At 38.5% G+C, this 16,169-nt stretch overlaps 2 protein-coding genes across 4 annotated transcripts; one reads left to right on the plus strand and one right to left on the minus strand.

Moving 5' to 3' along the window:
• Positions 1–2,305: 2,305 nt before the first annotated feature.
• LOC105041158 (uncharacterized) lies at positions 2,306–6,729 on the plus strand. Of its 3 annotated transcripts, none has more exons than XM_019849036.3 (8): positions 2,306–2,640; positions 3,387–3,645; positions 5,090–5,161; positions 5,454–5,521; positions 5,667–5,817; positions 5,921–6,001; positions 6,119–6,208; positions 6,305–6,729. In XM_019849036.3, the coding sequence occupies exons 2-8, from the start codon at positions 3,391–3,393 to the stop codon at positions 6,404–6,406; spliced, it is 819 nt and encodes a 272-aa protein (XP_019704595.1). In that variant the 5' UTR covers positions 2,306–2,640; positions 3,387–3,390; the 3' UTR covers positions 6,407–6,729. The 3 variants fall into 3 exon arrangements, with proteins under 3 accessions (XP_019704595.1, XP_010916312.1, XP_010916308.1); XM_010918010.3 differs by lacking the exon at positions 2,306–2,640 and adding an exon at positions 2,672–2,895 and having other exon boundaries at positions 3,389–3,645; XM_010918006.4 differs by lacking the exon at positions 2,306–2,640 and adding an exon at positions 3,251–3,268.
• Positions 6,730–9,253: 2,524 nt separating this feature from the next.
• On the minus strand, positions 9,254–9,853 carry LOC105041157 (uncharacterized). Its single transcript, XM_010918005.3, has one exon. It carries the CDS (start codon positions 9,722–9,724, stop codon positions 9,401–9,403), a length of 324 nt encoding a protein of 107 aa, XP_010916307.1. The 5' UTR covers positions 9,725–9,853; the 3' UTR covers positions 9,254–9,400.
• Between the last annotated feature and the right edge of the window lie 6,316 nt (positions 9,854–16,169).

The raw sequence follows: 16,169 nt of genomic DNA on the forward strand, positions 1-16,169 counted from the left end.
AAAGAACCAGGGGCTCAGCTTGAGAAAGCTTAAGAGAGATTGAGAAAGCTTGCCAAAACTTACCAAAACTGTTGCCTTACCCCGTTTTATAGTAGAATGCGATATGGTCCCGCCATTAATGGTGCAGACAACTAGAGAGTTGTCAAATCATCGGGAGCTGTCAAATCGGTGTGGGTTGTCATGTCCTTGGCAGGACAACGTCCCATGACGGTCGTACAGCATGTCCTTGGCAGGACAACAGTCCATAGCGGTTGTACGGTATTTGGGCAGGTTGGCCGACTATATGTCGGTATTCGGCTGTCGGAACATCGGGTGACGACTCGAGAACACCGTCGCCTGATCTGGTGCCTTGTGAAAATCGGACGTCGGTTGCCACCCCCGACAGTGAGTCGGTGATATGGGTTCAGTCGTTCGGCCGGTTGGAAATAGTATGGGCCTGTTTGGCCGGCATACCTTTGGCCGAATATTGTCGGCAGTTATTGTCGGAGTCGTCTGTCCGCCCGATGGGTAGAGTCGGGCGTTGGTCGGACCATTCTGAGAATAAGTCGGCGTATAGAGGTCGGCCGGTATATCCCAATAGGTTGCATCTGGAATGCAATTATTTACGGGTGCAGGCGACCAAACAATCTCTAAAGCAGTCCAAACTTTTGTTGGGAGCCCAATCGGCTGGTGAGATATAGTGTTTTTTTGGCGGTTGATACGTTCTGATCTTCTATCATTCCTTCTATTCATACTCACGCAAGGTACCGATCAAGGCTGTGGTTCTTCTTCAAGTCTGATTTTATGAGACATGTTTCTTGGCAGCTCCCATCCCTTGGAGTAATGAAGCTCAACTCTGATGATGCTGATGCTCTAAAGGGTTCGTTTTCTTTTTCAGAGTTTGATACATTGCTAGGGACTTTAATCCGTATTCTTCATGCTGATGCTATATTGGAACCATTCATCTGCAAAACGTTTTCTTTGCTGCTGGTTGTCACAATACAATTGTTTGATACTTCCTTGCTTCATTCATGGCAGCTTCTCAAGAATAGGTCGAATTGTGTCTTCTTCTGCAGGGTTTCCTGGCAGGCCATCCAATCGAACTCTCTTTCTGCATTACAACTGGATGCTTGGGAAACTTCATTCCTCTTATCTTTCAGCTCTGCCATGCCAGCAGGACATTTTGGGCTGCTCGGGAATTAGTTGTTCAGCTTTACAGGCTTCTTGGCGGCGGGCTACCGGTTTACTCTGCTGCTGTAGGTGTTCTGTTCAAATTGCCAAGCTGCAATTGGGTTTCTTATGTCTCATGTTCATTGCACTTATCTTTTACATCTCACTCGTTTGCTACTGGATCAGGCTATTTTGAGATTCAGTTGCACAAATTTCAGGCTATCTTTTTTTTGGGTCCAGGTTACCATCTTGGATCAGATTGCATATGCTTCCATAATCTAATGTAAACCCTACCTGTCGGGGAGGTCTTTTCGCTGATTTTGTTCTTTACGGCCTCTTCGGTGGCTATTTTATTTCTGTGCACAAGGACTCTTGTGTTTGTGCTGTAATTATCTGACTTTGTTTATATTCAGGCAAAACAATCGTCCTTTCCCTTACTCTAAAAAAAAAAAAAACAGAGAGAACAGTCTCTAAAACAGTCCGACCATATAGAATTTATATAGTCCAGATTACAGAAGTTGGCTTCAATCGACAAAAACCAAAGCCAACAACTCTTGGCTCTAGCTTAGACCGGACTTGGCCCAACCAAATATTTTTTAGGTAAATTAGCAATATAATTGTAAACATGTGCCTAAACCCAAAGAATTTGGCTCGGGTCAAAATAAGAAATCCAGTGTGTTCTCGTCTGCAGCTGCAACTGCATCGACCCACCTATCCCTAACCAACCTCTAAGATTCCAATGATGGAAGCCAAGACTCACGACATGTTACAATCCATCACATACGGTTGAGCGAAAAATTAGTGTTCGTGGGCAGAAACGACTGAAACGGTAAAACCGTAATGCCATATCGTGACAAACGTGTTGGGGAGAGAGAGAGAGAGAGAGACCGAGGGAAGTAGACTGGATGATAATATGGAGGATGCTACGGGGGCAGCACGGGAACACTAACCTTCCGAGGGGTATTCATGGAAATCTCGATGGGTTACATTGACAACGACAACAGTTCGAAAGGGAGCCAAGATTGATGGCTAGAAGCCAAGGTCATAAAGTTGGCCAATGCCGGGGGAGTTAATGGTAGAGCGGTAAAATACGAAGGTAAGGATGAGAACGATGATCATAATAATAATAATAATGAAATAGGAGGGAGGGGAAGAGGGGTAGGATACTGGTACGAGGATGGCAAAATATCGAAGAGGATAGTATTTAAATTTTGGAGACTTTGGCTTGGGTTCTTTGTAACACCCCACCCCACTCCATCTCTTGCTTCCTCCTCAAACCCCTCCTCTCTCTTCCACTTCTTTTCTCCTCTCACCTCTCTACTCTTCCTTCACTTCCAACATATCCTTATCCCACCTTGCAAGTCTTCTCCTCCTCCTTCCACTGCTTGGGTTTCTTCCTCGAAGGCTTGGTTTTCCTCAGCCTTCCACTTTTGGGAAGGGGAAAGAAAGAGCTCTCCGGAACCATAAGAAAGCTGCCAACTTTTCCATTTGGTAACTTCTTTTCCTCTTGCTTTCCTTCTCCTGGGTTTTGGGCGGCTAGGCTCCTCGCTTTTGGAGGGGTCGGCTTCCTTTACTGGTCTTCCTTGGCTATTTTTCCTCCTTCCCTTTTTCTCTTCTCTGGCCTTTTCCAGTACAGGGCTTCATTGGGTTCCCTCACTTCCCCTTTTTTTTGTTGGTTCATTGCTGGCTTCTATTGATAAAGGAGGTTTCCTCTTTTGGGGAAATTACTGCTTTTTTCCTTTGTCGGTACGTTCGGGTTGCAGTTGTCTATGTTTAGATTGTCAGGTTGTTCTTGATTTTCGAAGAGTTGTTTGGGGGTTTTACCCCTTTTTAGTGCGGGTTTAATTTCTTCTCTGATCTCTCTTGTAGTTCGGTTCAGTTCCTCTTCCAATTTGCTTATAAAGATGGCTTCTTTCTTATGATTTTCTATTTGTTCTTATTTATGTGGTTTTCTTTTTCTTAATCTCTTCCTTTGCTTGCCTGTATATGATCGAATTTTTGTTTTCATTTAGTTTTTGTTTTTATTTTTTTTTCCCTTAGTTCTCTTTTTTGATGGTTGGAATTTTATTTTTCTTTTAAATATATCTTGCAGTTTAATCTCTTGTTCTTCTGGCTAAAGGTTTACTCTTTTGTGCATACAGAACTCATTTCCGTTTTTTAGTCTTTTCGTTTTTAAAGTTTGAATAATTTGTGTATGCCTCTCAATTTACTCTGTCTTTTGTTTTTGATAATCCTAGAGGGATGGGAGACCATCTTGCCCTACTGGTGGACCGCCTGCTCACTGAATCAACTCTTGAAGCAGCCATTGCAAGCAGAAAACAGGCACAAATTGGGCCGGTCTCGGCATCATTTGGGGATCCTGGGAGTGAATTAACTCAGAAGATAACTTCTGCAGATAAGACCTCTCACCAAAATTTGGTCGAGTGCCGGATCTGCCAAGAGGAAGATGTGGATTCCAACATGGAGATTCCCTGTGCATGTTGTGGCAGCTTAAAGGTAAAGGGTGATTAGATATTAATCTGATACCGTATTCTGTCTGTACAAATATTTCTTCTGCTGGATAATCTGGTTTTCCTAGTTAGCATATAGAGAAATTGTGCTTGTTTGATGAAGTTAGCTTCTGGTTCATGATAAGAAATATATTGGTTGCTGGATCGGTTGAAGTCTGAGCAAGAGTTTTAGTAAATGACAAAACATTGGGATACATCGATTCTACAGCCTTTAGAAGATCATAAGCTGGGAGGCTCCTGATCCCCAAAAATTGCTAAATATCAAGTCTGATGCAATTCTTCGGGTGATGTGTATATAAGGGATGAATAGTTTTCTACATTGAAACATTCAGCGGAAGGGAAGTTTGGGGAGTCACATTGCCTAATTTCACTTCAGTTTCAAATTTTGCATCTACTTCCAGTTTCTTATCTATATGAATTAAAGTAAAGACTATGATCTGTGTTACTTTGTCATAGACATGAGGGAAAACCACTATTGTGATCTCCAATGCAGTACATATTGTTATGGAACTTCCTGCATTTTGTGTTTCTTCTTGCATAGAGGGTGCTGCAGTGTTGAAATTTGAGTCTACTAAACAATTCTTCAAATTCTGCACATGTCTAGGTTCTATGTAAAGCATGATGTAACTTTAGTTTGGAATCTAAACTCTCATTTTTCACTCTTTTTTTTGGTTGACTGCTGCCTGACAGATGTCCACCCGGAAGTTCATGTAACACTAAAATGCAAACTAATATTCACATGAAGAATGGTACTAGAAACATGCTTTGTGCCAACTAATTTTAACTCCATGCTGAAAGATTGAGCCAGGTCATACCTACTTGGTGGCCTTTAACATGAAAATTCAATAATGAATGTACTTTACTTGGATTAACTTGAAAAATAGTAAACCATCCAGTTTGCTAAGGATAGGATCGTATAATTGTTTTCCTTTATATTCTATTTAAGTTTATGATAAGTGCATCAATTAGTTTGCTGTTCATTGATTAACTGGTTTGTATTAAAATCTTTGATGAGTTCATTAAATATGACAAGAAAGATGACAATTGGAAATATGTGATTCTGGAAGAAGGTAAACTGTTTGTTAAATTGGTTCCTGCTGTAAGCTGGCTAAATGACAATCAAACAAGAGCACTTAGGAGTCTTTTATCTCAAAAAAAAATTGAAGAGTCTATTGTACCATTTGCAACATAACAGCATTGCATCATAAATACGAGTTCACATTATGCCTTGTGAATTTGTAATTATTGGAAAATTTAGCAGAAGCTTCCTATTAATTCAAGAAATGGATTAATAATTGTTCATATTCCATTTGGAAAGTATTCTGGTTTTTGATCTGTTTTCAGACAAGTGAATGTAAGATGCTATTTCATTCTGATACTGAACTTGGAAAGAAAATCTCAATCCATTACAATCATCTTCTTGCTTGCAGTATGCTCACCGAAAATGCATACAGCGGTGGTGTAATGAGAAGGGTGATACCATTTGTGAGATATGCCTGCAGGTGATGCCTATTTGTCTGGACTTACAGGTGTCTTGTTCTATGAATGCATTGTATTCTAAAATGACTGTTGCACCTACATGATCATCTAGGTGAGAAGGCACTTAAAATAATGGGTGTTGTTCCCAAGCAAGTGCTGGGTGGGGCTTGCACAATAAGTGATAATTTGTGTATTGCATATTTAGGTGTTTTCATCTAGGCATACATCTAGACCAAGAACTGAAACCATGTTGTTTTCTTTTCTTGTATGAGGATGCATGGGCTTAATATCTAATCTTACTTTGTTGAATGCCAGCAATTCAAGCCAGGTTATACTGCTCCGCCTCCATTGTTTCACTATGGTAGTATCCCCATGAACTTCAGGTACACTTTGTGCTATACACCAATCTATCTCTGTGTTTTTGTGTTCTAATAATCTATGAGTGAATTTAGACGTACAGTAATAGTGCCAATAGTATAGATATATGTCTCTCTCATAGGCCTTGAATATAACTTCTGTAACTATCAGGGGAAGCTGGGAGATTTCCCGGCAGGATCAACATGATTCCCAGATCATAACAATGGTTCCATCAGATCATGGTCGTATGGGATCCGACTATGACGATTATTCACCTTCAAGCACAAGAAGCACAATTTATTGTCGATCAATTGCCATACTTGTGAGTTTCTTCCAGTTGATAAGTTTGAATGGATCATATCTTGGCTTCTTATTCCTTGTGGTATTCTGAATCTAATATAACCTCATTTTTCATCTGAATCCAGTTCATTGGTCTTTTGATTCTTCGCCATACACTTCCTCTCATAATCAGTGGATCTGAGCAGTACTCCTTCGCACTTTTCTCAGTAAAGCCCTTATGGAACAAAATAAGCTATTCTCTTAGCACATTATAGAAATCACTGGCTTCTGAAAATGTGTCTTTTCATGGTTTAATTGTGTTTATATGTGCATATTTTTAAAAGCTGCTGATGCTGAGGACTGCTGGAATCCTTCTACCAATATTTGTAATGGCAAGAGTGCTAACCACATTTCATCGTCGACACCAGCGACGGGTATTTTTTTTTTCTCTTTTGGTTCTTTGAGGATGAAATCATGTTCTTCATTTTGTTCTTGTCGACGGTTCCAATTTCGATCAATCAACAATGCAGGTGAGTCATGAAATATCCATCTCTTCATCTGATGGGGAAAGTATACAGTCTCATTCCTTGCAGCTAATGCAGTCTCAACCATATCTCATTCGCACACACTAACAAAATCAAAAGTTGCTGCTTGGTTTCCACCAAAATAATCCCACCACAGCTTTGGTGATGCAAGAAGTATGAAACAAAGAAAAACGAATCAGAAGAATCGGAGATCAATCAAGTGAAGCTTCAGATGGAATTTAATGATTACATTATATTGAGAAGATCAAATTAAGTCACTGTATATATATGTTATGAATACTTGCAGACTTCCCACGAGGATGCCACTCGCTTCAAAAGTCTGAAGATGAAGTGGTTTGTTATGCTTGAACGAGGAGAATTGTTTCAATTTTAGCGATTTCCGGTGCAGTAAAATGTTGCTTAGCTATGAACACATTGGGTCCCAACTTTATAATTCTGATTAGATTAATGCAAAACATTATGAGACTGTTCGGAAGTTTGGATTCAAATCCAGAACATGCCCTGCATTTGTCTTTGGTATCGTTTCTAAGGTCAGAATCTGAAGCCACCATGAGACAACAAAGAATGATTCTCGAGCTCAAAACATTTAAAAGTAAAAGCATGGTAATCTCAGTTGGTGCCTCCGGGCGCCAGCTGCATAAAAAGTAAAACTTTAAAAGCCAGATTGATGGGTTCATATAAAACATCAGTGTACCCTAAACTCAACCAGTCAATCGTTCAATCATGACTGAATAACGTCCAAGTTGAATTTTTGAAAGTGTGAAAAGGAGTTGGAAACAATCTCATTTGCGCATCTTGCACATTTTATTTGAAGCTAGTTTAGCTCACTCAGCTGAAAGCAGAATTGTGTTTCAAGTGAGCAAAAAAGATTCAGAATCATCAATGCCACAAATCAGAGATTCTACTCATCTATGTTTTTGCTCCCAAACCTGTTCAGTTTGGCTTAGATGTTTCCCTTTTTTTTTTTTTTTTTAAATGACTTAAAGAACCACTGCTAGTTGTTTAAATTTTTGTGCAATTCCTTCTAATGATTCCTACTGTTGTTCTGGGAAGTATATCAATTGGTTCTTTCCTGGCCTTCTGATTTGCGATTGACCAGGCAGAGTATTGAGAAAGTTTGCGATCTAGGCGTATCAACTTAAAATGATTTAACTTGCTTGCACTCAAATTGCCTTCTAGAATTTCATCTTATTCATTTCTTTGCTCATCAATCAACAAGATCATCCATGGAATCCCATACCATCCCATATCATTTGGTACGAGATATATCGTACCAATATGGTGTTTTGGAACGTATCGGCGTTACTAAACTATATATTGATATTGCAGCAGAATTTTATCGGTACAAAATTCAGTATCAAGATGGTGAATCTTGAGATTATCATTAATCAAATAATGATGATGATAGTGATGATTATGATGATATATTGTGCTCTGATTCAAGAAACTGTAGTTGAAATATTTGTTACATACGGTTCTACTTTATTCATCTTAATGTAGCCCAAAGGAAGATCCATTTAAAAATATAATACCCTACCTAACCATCTTGAGAATCCTAGTCTCAGGTATGGTCCGCTACAACGCTGTAAACATGTGGGAAACGAGTCCTGGCATGAGATGGCCTTCGACCGAATCACTGACTCGAGCATTTTGTGGCAGCTTAGCAATAGCGTGATCTTCTTATAAGTTGTTGCCAAACCAATCTTATTACTTGAATAAAATATGAAGAAACTACGAGTGAAATGATCAACAAAGCTACACAACATATGGTGATGTAGGAAATTAAGCAATAGAAGTTACATCCAAGATTTATCTTCGATTAGCATTGTCACCTTACAGGAAAGTAATAATCAGTTAAGAAATTATCGCAGCAATGTCAAATTAAACCTCAAATTTCTTTGAAGGATCATAAGGAAACAAAGTGTAGAGTCATCAATCAATAGCACCATAGGCATGATAAGGGAATTTGAGTGATGGAAAGCCACCGATGCAATATCTTAGACTGGCCACCTTTGAAAAAACGGATCTGGATGTGATCAAACAACACTTTCAGAACCCCCAGTGGGCCTCCAAATGGAATTTTAAATGAACATTGAACAAATAGATAGCTATCAGATGCCAATTAGAGTTTACGAGCCACGAGATGTTCTGTCGTATAGTCAGTTTCCGATGTGATCAGTGGCGTGAAGAATCTCAGAAGATAAGGTCCAACCATAATTGACAATGGCTGTAGGTTTGCATCCACTTCATGACTTGTTATGGTAGCTGAGAAGCAACTTTACTGTAGTAGCTGAGAAGGAACTACATAAAGCTCATGATTCAAAACGCCGAACACCTTGATCTCAAATCATTTGATGTTACTTATTCTTACTGGTAAAGCCTTTTGGTGGTCATACAAGATACTTGGATTCAAAAATACCTTCACAAAGGTATTTGGGAGAGGGCTGCTATCTCTTGCATATTGAAATACCTACTAGCCTTCTTTTTTTTTTTTTTTTTTTTAAAAAGAACTATTCCTCTGACCATTTGTCTTGGCAACCATGTTGTGTTTGACCATTTTGTCTTGGCAACTATAACCCAAAAAAGAATCCTGGACGCTCGCATCATCTTCTAGTACATCTCTCTACTTTCCGCAAAGTCTGAAAAAAATTCTCTACGACTCGGATTTGATTGGTTAATTGAAAAATTTTATAAACTTTCAGTTTCAGAGGAAAAAAATTCACCGAGAATACTAAGCTTTCAGCATGGTGGGACATGTTTGGCAGTTGGAAAGAATAGAACTTCACTTATGTGGCCCGTATCAACTTAAAACACGGATCGAGTGCCGCAAAACTTGACCTGTTTGCTTAAAGTACGAGCAACTGACGCATGCAATTAGATGCAGAAAGGTTTCCCCATAGATACTACGGCAAAAAGTTGACATTGAGATCCAGATGTTGAAGGGTAGTTGAAATTAAGAAAAAGCACAAGAACATCCCAAGACCATAAGGACCCAAACCAACAACATCAAGACCAAATGCATATAGGATTATAACTAATAGTTATATTAGTTTGTAACTAGAGTAGAGAGAAGCAGGCCACTCAATTGCCAGCCTGCTTGTCTCCATGGCGAAGATCTTGGAAGTATCCCTGAGGGTCGCTCTTAAATGCTTCCCTGAAAATGTAGCCGTCAGCACCAGGGGCCTTCATCATTCCTCCGCCTCCACCTCCGTAGCTGCCTCCACTGCCAGACTTGGCTGAGTAACCACCTCCACCACTTCCTTTGCTTGAGTTGCCTCCACCTCCGCTGCCTTTCCCACCACCACCACTTCCTTTGCTTGAGTTGCCTCCACCTCCGCTGCCTTTCCCACCACCACCACCGCTACCACCTTTGCAGCCGCCGCCGCCACCACCTTTGCCTCCCATCTTTCGAAGTGATATCAACCTTAGATTGACTCCTTGATGAAGAGATGCTTGGTACTTGAAAGACTTCGTTTCGAGCTATATATAGAGGACCGGAGCACTGTATCCCAGCCTCTTAATTAATTAGTCGGCATGTTTTCCAACGAGAATGGTGGTACATAGGAAGTGGAAACGCCGGTCAAAAGGGTTTTGTTAATGGCCGAAGGGGAATGGTTGGAGGGTTGTGGTCTTTTTGGAGTTGGAAGTTGTGAGGGGAAATGGATCAGGACGTTCCCAAAGACGGTCTGCTGAATATCTCGATCGCAAGCCTCGGTATTCAAAGCCAGTAAGTTAATGAGCTTATTTGCCCCGAAAAAATGAATTTATTATTTTATTTCAATGTTGAATGTAGGAAGTGACAATTGCATCGAACCGACCGTAAATGAATCGGATCATAAATAAATTAGATCAAAAAATGATCAACTCAAATTCGATCTGTTTATTAAACGGATCAAAAATTTAAATCTGAATCCAATCTGTTTATTAAACAGATAATTCGATCCGATCCGTTTAATTTATTTATTAAATAGATCAAATTAAATTAAACAGGTTAAACGGATCAAATTAAATGGATCAGAAACAGGTTAAACAGATTTTAAACAGGTTAAACGGGTCATAAATGGGTTAAACAGATTAAATAGATCGAATTAAATGGGTCAAAAATAGGTTAAACAGGTTAAACAGATTAAATGGGATATCTGACTTAACTCAACCCAAATATTAAACGAGTTAAACGTATTAGATATCTAAAACACATATCCGACCCATTTATTAAATGGGTTAAACGGATCGATCCGTTTATGATTCGAATCTGTTTAGCCTAAATTCAAACTGTTTATGATGGGTTGAATACGAATCAAATTGATGAATCGGATCATATTTTGTCAGTCCTAACTGAATATAATTTATTAGGACTAAAACAACTGTATTCTATTTTTCAGTGGCTGATGTCCATTGTAAATAAACAGTTTTGCTTTCAGTGAAAAATACACACTTAAATTTTGTTCTTTTCCAAAGAAGAAAAGTAAGTAGACATACCAAGCTGCCAAAATAAAAAAAGAGATTATAGCTACCAAGGTGGTAGAATAAACTTCTCAGGGTGGTGCAGATCCTCTGTGATACTCGCAATGCACCATACGATATGGGAATTAATGTATGAGCCACTTAATTATTTTGTGACAAATGTTTGAAGCAACCTACTGGATCAAAGTCAGGACATAAAATTGGGAGATTGCCCTTGCTTTGCAAGCTCCTGCAGAAACAGACCATTCCCAGTTCCAATATCAAGTACACTCACAGCTGAACAAATCTCTGTAGCTGTCACTTGATTCAGATTTTGCAACTTTTGTCATCAGCCATGTTAGGACCTTGACACATGCTGACGCACAGGTTTTTAGTCCAAGTGAACAAGAACTTCCATGACCTCAACACTGAAGCTGCAAGTGGGTGGTTGAATCAAATCAATAATTCCAATCTTGAATAGTTTTTATTTTATATAATATATGCGGAGATTCGTGTACATGCATAAATGCATGGAAATAGTTCAGCTGCTAGCTATTACTTAAATCAATTTCATAAAATTCACTAAACAATTTGATAAATTATGTGATTTTCTCACTTCTAAGAAAATAAAGTGAGACCAAATCATTTAAATTTCATCTTCCCACATGAATCTTTAAATTACAATGGACTGCAGAAATTGTTTCCCTAGATTAATGTTCTAATTACCCATCCAATTAGATCACATGTTGTTTCCTCCGCTCAATAATTTTATAAATTTCAAATTTTAACTATTTTTTCCTCTATAGTTCTCTAATACTTAAGTAATTTGAAATTTTAATTACTTATCTCAAATAACAAAAAAGAAGATAAACAAATCGACTTGACATTGTGATTGTCCTATTTAAGGTATTTCTCCACCAAAAATGACCAGATCATGGAGAATAAGCCCAAACACCATGGTTTCAATGTCAGATTTTTACATACTAATATTGTCATTGACATGTTTCGCTTGCCTTTTGTGAGATTAAAATTAACTTTTTTATTATAATTGATTTGCTACCTCCTGACTACACCGGTAAGATACCAAGGCTCAGTTTGGTATTTGAGTTGATCCCTCTCGCCTTGCTGAGGCCCGAGCCAGGATTTTGGCAGGAAAGGAACTGGTTAAGCCATAGAGTCTTGTTAGTCCCGTCCGTCGCGCCTCATCATTTATTTTCATGAATGTTGTAAGTGAGATGTTGTTAACATGAAGTGGTTTGATTTATCAGCCTTGGCTTAGAGCAATGGAGAGAGTAGTTGATTTGATAACCGGCTCATAAACATGCTATTCAAAATCCATAATGATTTGAGCTGAGCAAAACTGTCAAGTACCAACCCCTACCGCTCAATTTCAGATAGCACTAAAATTGTGCATGAGAAAAGAGCATTGAGAGACTGGTGTAGCACGGGATGTGTATCATACGGTACTAAACCAATAACGTACAGGTACAGTTCCAATACTGAATTTACAGACCTTGTCTGTAAGGGTGAAGGGGTCCCAGAACGTATAAATTATCGAATTTCTCTTTTTTTTTTTTTTTTTGATTGAAAGGTAGGTGTAAACCACCCCGCTTTTATTAAATAAGAGCAAGAAGATGCAATTTATAGACATTTCTTATTTAGGATCCTCAACAACACATCAGCAGGGCTACCTACTTTCAGGTCAGTGACATATTCAAAATAATAAAGCAAAAATCACCATAAATTAGTTGCTTCTCTGAGTATAGATGCCTTCCCAAATATTATGGAGAAAAATCATCGTAGTGGTAGCCCAGCGGAACGAGCCTTATTTTCCAACCAAACGACTCAGGCTCGAGTCTTGATAGATGCCAGGGCTACGATTAAATGCCGACTTAAATGACCTATGGTAATTTGATCCTGACATACTGGACACGGAGTCTGAAAATAATTTCTGGTATAAGATATAAAATCTCTAACTAAATAGAAAATATTGTAACCCTTATTTAGTTAAGAAATACATAGTATAAAATCTCTACCTTCACAAAAAAAGATTTGGACATTCGAATTGGAGTCAATAACTCAATAATCTCCATTTTGATTTCAATTCGAAGCATGCAGAGCTCCACGATCTTCAAAACCTCTGAATATGCTATACAAAAATACTAATGAAACCAATTATAATGTAACGAGGATCGCTCTATTCTTTGAGGTGCACGATGCTACCTCTACCGTATTTATTTCTCCAAATTGTGACTCCTCACAACTTGTATAGGTTAGAATCAGGTGATAACTTCGCCTTCCAAACTTGATAAGATCTCTTCCAAATGCACATAATTTTCTTCCAAACTTGATAAGATCCCTTCCAAATGCACATAATTTCACCTTGCACACATACTCTGCACCCCTTCGACAATATGCAACCTAGTGAAATCAAATTTTTCTTTAAATTGAGGACATAACATACATCCAGGAGTATCACAACTGAACCGGCAGATGACTTCACACGAACCATTCTTATGCCAATAACCTAGTATTCGGTGTTATCTGCTAGATGCACTATACCACTCCTCACGAGTTTATAATTAAAGAAGCAATCCCTATTAAGAGTGATGTGCTAGGAACTAATGAAATTAAAAACCCAGTCGTCATGCTCAACACCGGTATTGTTGGTTACTACATAGACATCTCCATCATCTAATTCATGAACAACCATTGCATCCCCCTTTTTCTTGTACTCTTAGCTATCCTCCAAATTTTTTTCACATCGAGCCTTTAATTTCAAACAATCTACCTTGACATGGTTCTTTTTCTTGCAATAATAACAGTGGATTGCTTTATTTTTTTTCTCAAACTGTCAATATAAAGTCACTGTTGCCATTCTCACCTTCACCTAGCTTCTTATCAATCTGCTCTTTGGATAGTAAAGCTGACTTAATTTTCTCCACTTTAGTCAGTTCCTTCTGATGATAAGGAACGAATCTCTGAAACTTACCAAAGAATGTGATAAAGAACACAAAAGGACGATAGCCTCATCTTCATCATCTAACTTCACTTCCAGAGTCCTGACATCAATAATAATTTGATTAAATATATTTAAATATGATCGAATAAACATATCTTCTTCCATGCATAGAGTCTGCAGTCAGACTTTCAAAAATCATTTATGGGAGGTGGATTTCATCAAATACAGCGATTTCAACTTATTCCACAAATCTGCCGTAGATTTTGCAAACAAGATCTCTTTAACCACACTGTCGAGAGATAGAGATGAATAGTTGAAGATGCTAGATGATCTATATCTTGTATCTACTCTTCCTTCAACATCGAGGACATCTTTTTCTTTCTCAAAAGAGCTGAATCAAATCAATTCTAAATCAAAATAGCCTCCGTCATAATCTACTAGAGATTCAAATCCATCAAATTTCTCAATTTCAAATTTCTCAAACAACTTGAAATTGAAATAAAGATATCTTGGAGTCTGAATTTTGCAAAAATAATATCAAAAATAGATTTAGCACGTCCGAAAATCTTAGAAATCAGTATTAGAACTCAAAAAATTGACTTAAAAATGTATAAATCAATGGGTCAAACTTTGATTAAAGGGCTGATAATGTGGCGGCCGATGAACGAAAGCTGATGTGGCAACTAACATAGCCGATGATGCAATAGATGATGACATGGCAGATGCATGGTAGTTGTTAATGTGGCTGATTATGTGGTCGATAATACAGCAAATGTTGACGTGGTTGATGTCGTAGCAGTTGCTGATCTACCAACTAGCATGATCGATGACGTGGTAGGAAGTGTTGATCGAAATTTTAAATTTTAACCAGTATGTTCAAAGACTTATCGACTTTTGATTGATGCAAAATTTCACCTTCCATCATTTTTTGATGCTAAGAATGCAACCGTCTGACCAGTTTTTTAATTTGAGATCTCAGGATACATAAAATAGTACTAATAACCCTTGCATCAAAAAATAGTCCACTATATGCACGAACTTCGATCAATCTTATCCCAAAAGAATAAAAAAATTCAACGAAGCTCTGGTACTAGTTATTGGAGATTTTTGGAGACAAGTAGACCAAATAAATAGGCACACAAAAATAAAAATACAGAGAAAATATAAAAATTTGCATGGTTTGGCCGAAGCCTACGTTTACAAGCGATAGAATGGAGATGCACTATTTCAGGATTAGAATACAAAGAGAGAAACTCTCAAATCATTTCTCACAATCTTTCATGCATACCATGTACCATGCACCACAAAAATCCATAGCCTTATCCTCATATTTATAGAGATATAAGATCTTCAACTAAATAGGAAATACTATAACCCTTATTTAGTTAGAAAATATATAATACAAAATCTCTGTCTTGATAAAAAAAGATTTGGACACTCGAATAGGAGTAAATAACTCAACAGCTAGAATTTCATTTTTGTCACTGCAGACTGAGAGGAGCGTTGGTATTATCTGGTAACAGAGAGAATTTCCTGACCACAACAGACCCTAGTACGCAAAACAAGTTAACAAGACCACCGAGATGCACAGCACGTGCTGGCATATAAACCATGGCACAGCCGACACGGACAGACATGGCCAGCATGGACCAGCACCTCAACCCTCGCTTCAGCTTGCTGTTAAGGTTTTTAAGTTGCAAGCAAAAAAGGACTTTGGAAGATGGACCACATGAAATGCGTGATCTGATTGAAGAAAATAAGTTGCAATCTAGTGTGGTGCAAAGGGGGACAAATCGTTTATTTCATCAAAAATCCCCAAGCCATCAAAGAGAACTATGAACCATAGTTCAAGACATGTTTTGCAAATGTTTTTTTGCTTCTAATAACATATTTCGAATGTAACCCGCTTTTTAAACAATTCAATTCCTTCACATGTTGGAAAATTCACTTCCGAAATGCAGTACAACGAAGAGAGAGAGAGAGGGAGGGGGACGAGGGAGAGAGGTAGGGAATGCCATTCGGCGATGTCGGATCTTTGGGCGGTCGAGTCGCCCTCCCGGAGCTCGCGCAGGGGTGCCACGTAAATGTATTGGCCCTGACGGTGCTAGAAGCCACGAGAATGTCATTGCATCACCCAACCGCCCGGAGCTCCCTGAAACGACTAATTATAACTTCCACGTGTGCGCATAAAGATTCTATGCGGGTGCGTGATGTTCCGTCCATCTCGCTAACCCGCTTTGTTTCAATACCGCTTCCAACGGTTCAATTAATCAATTTCTCAGCGACCATGTACCGGAAAAAAAAAAATCAATTTTCAGTCGCTACAAATGAAACCCATGATACTTTGACAGGTCATCATTTCAATAAGATGGTCTACCGTACTAAAATTGCCGAATGTCTGGACTCTTTTAGAAATATTTTGATATTTTCTGTTTACATAGTTCA

This window comes from Elaeis guineensis, chromosome 3 (genome assembly GCF_000442705.2).
Source record: "Elaeis guineensis isolate ETL-2024a chromosome 3, EG11, whole genome shotgun sequence".
Classification (NCBI taxonomy): Eukaryota; Viridiplantae; Streptophyta; class Magnoliopsida; order Arecales; family Arecaceae; genus Elaeis; species Elaeis guineensis.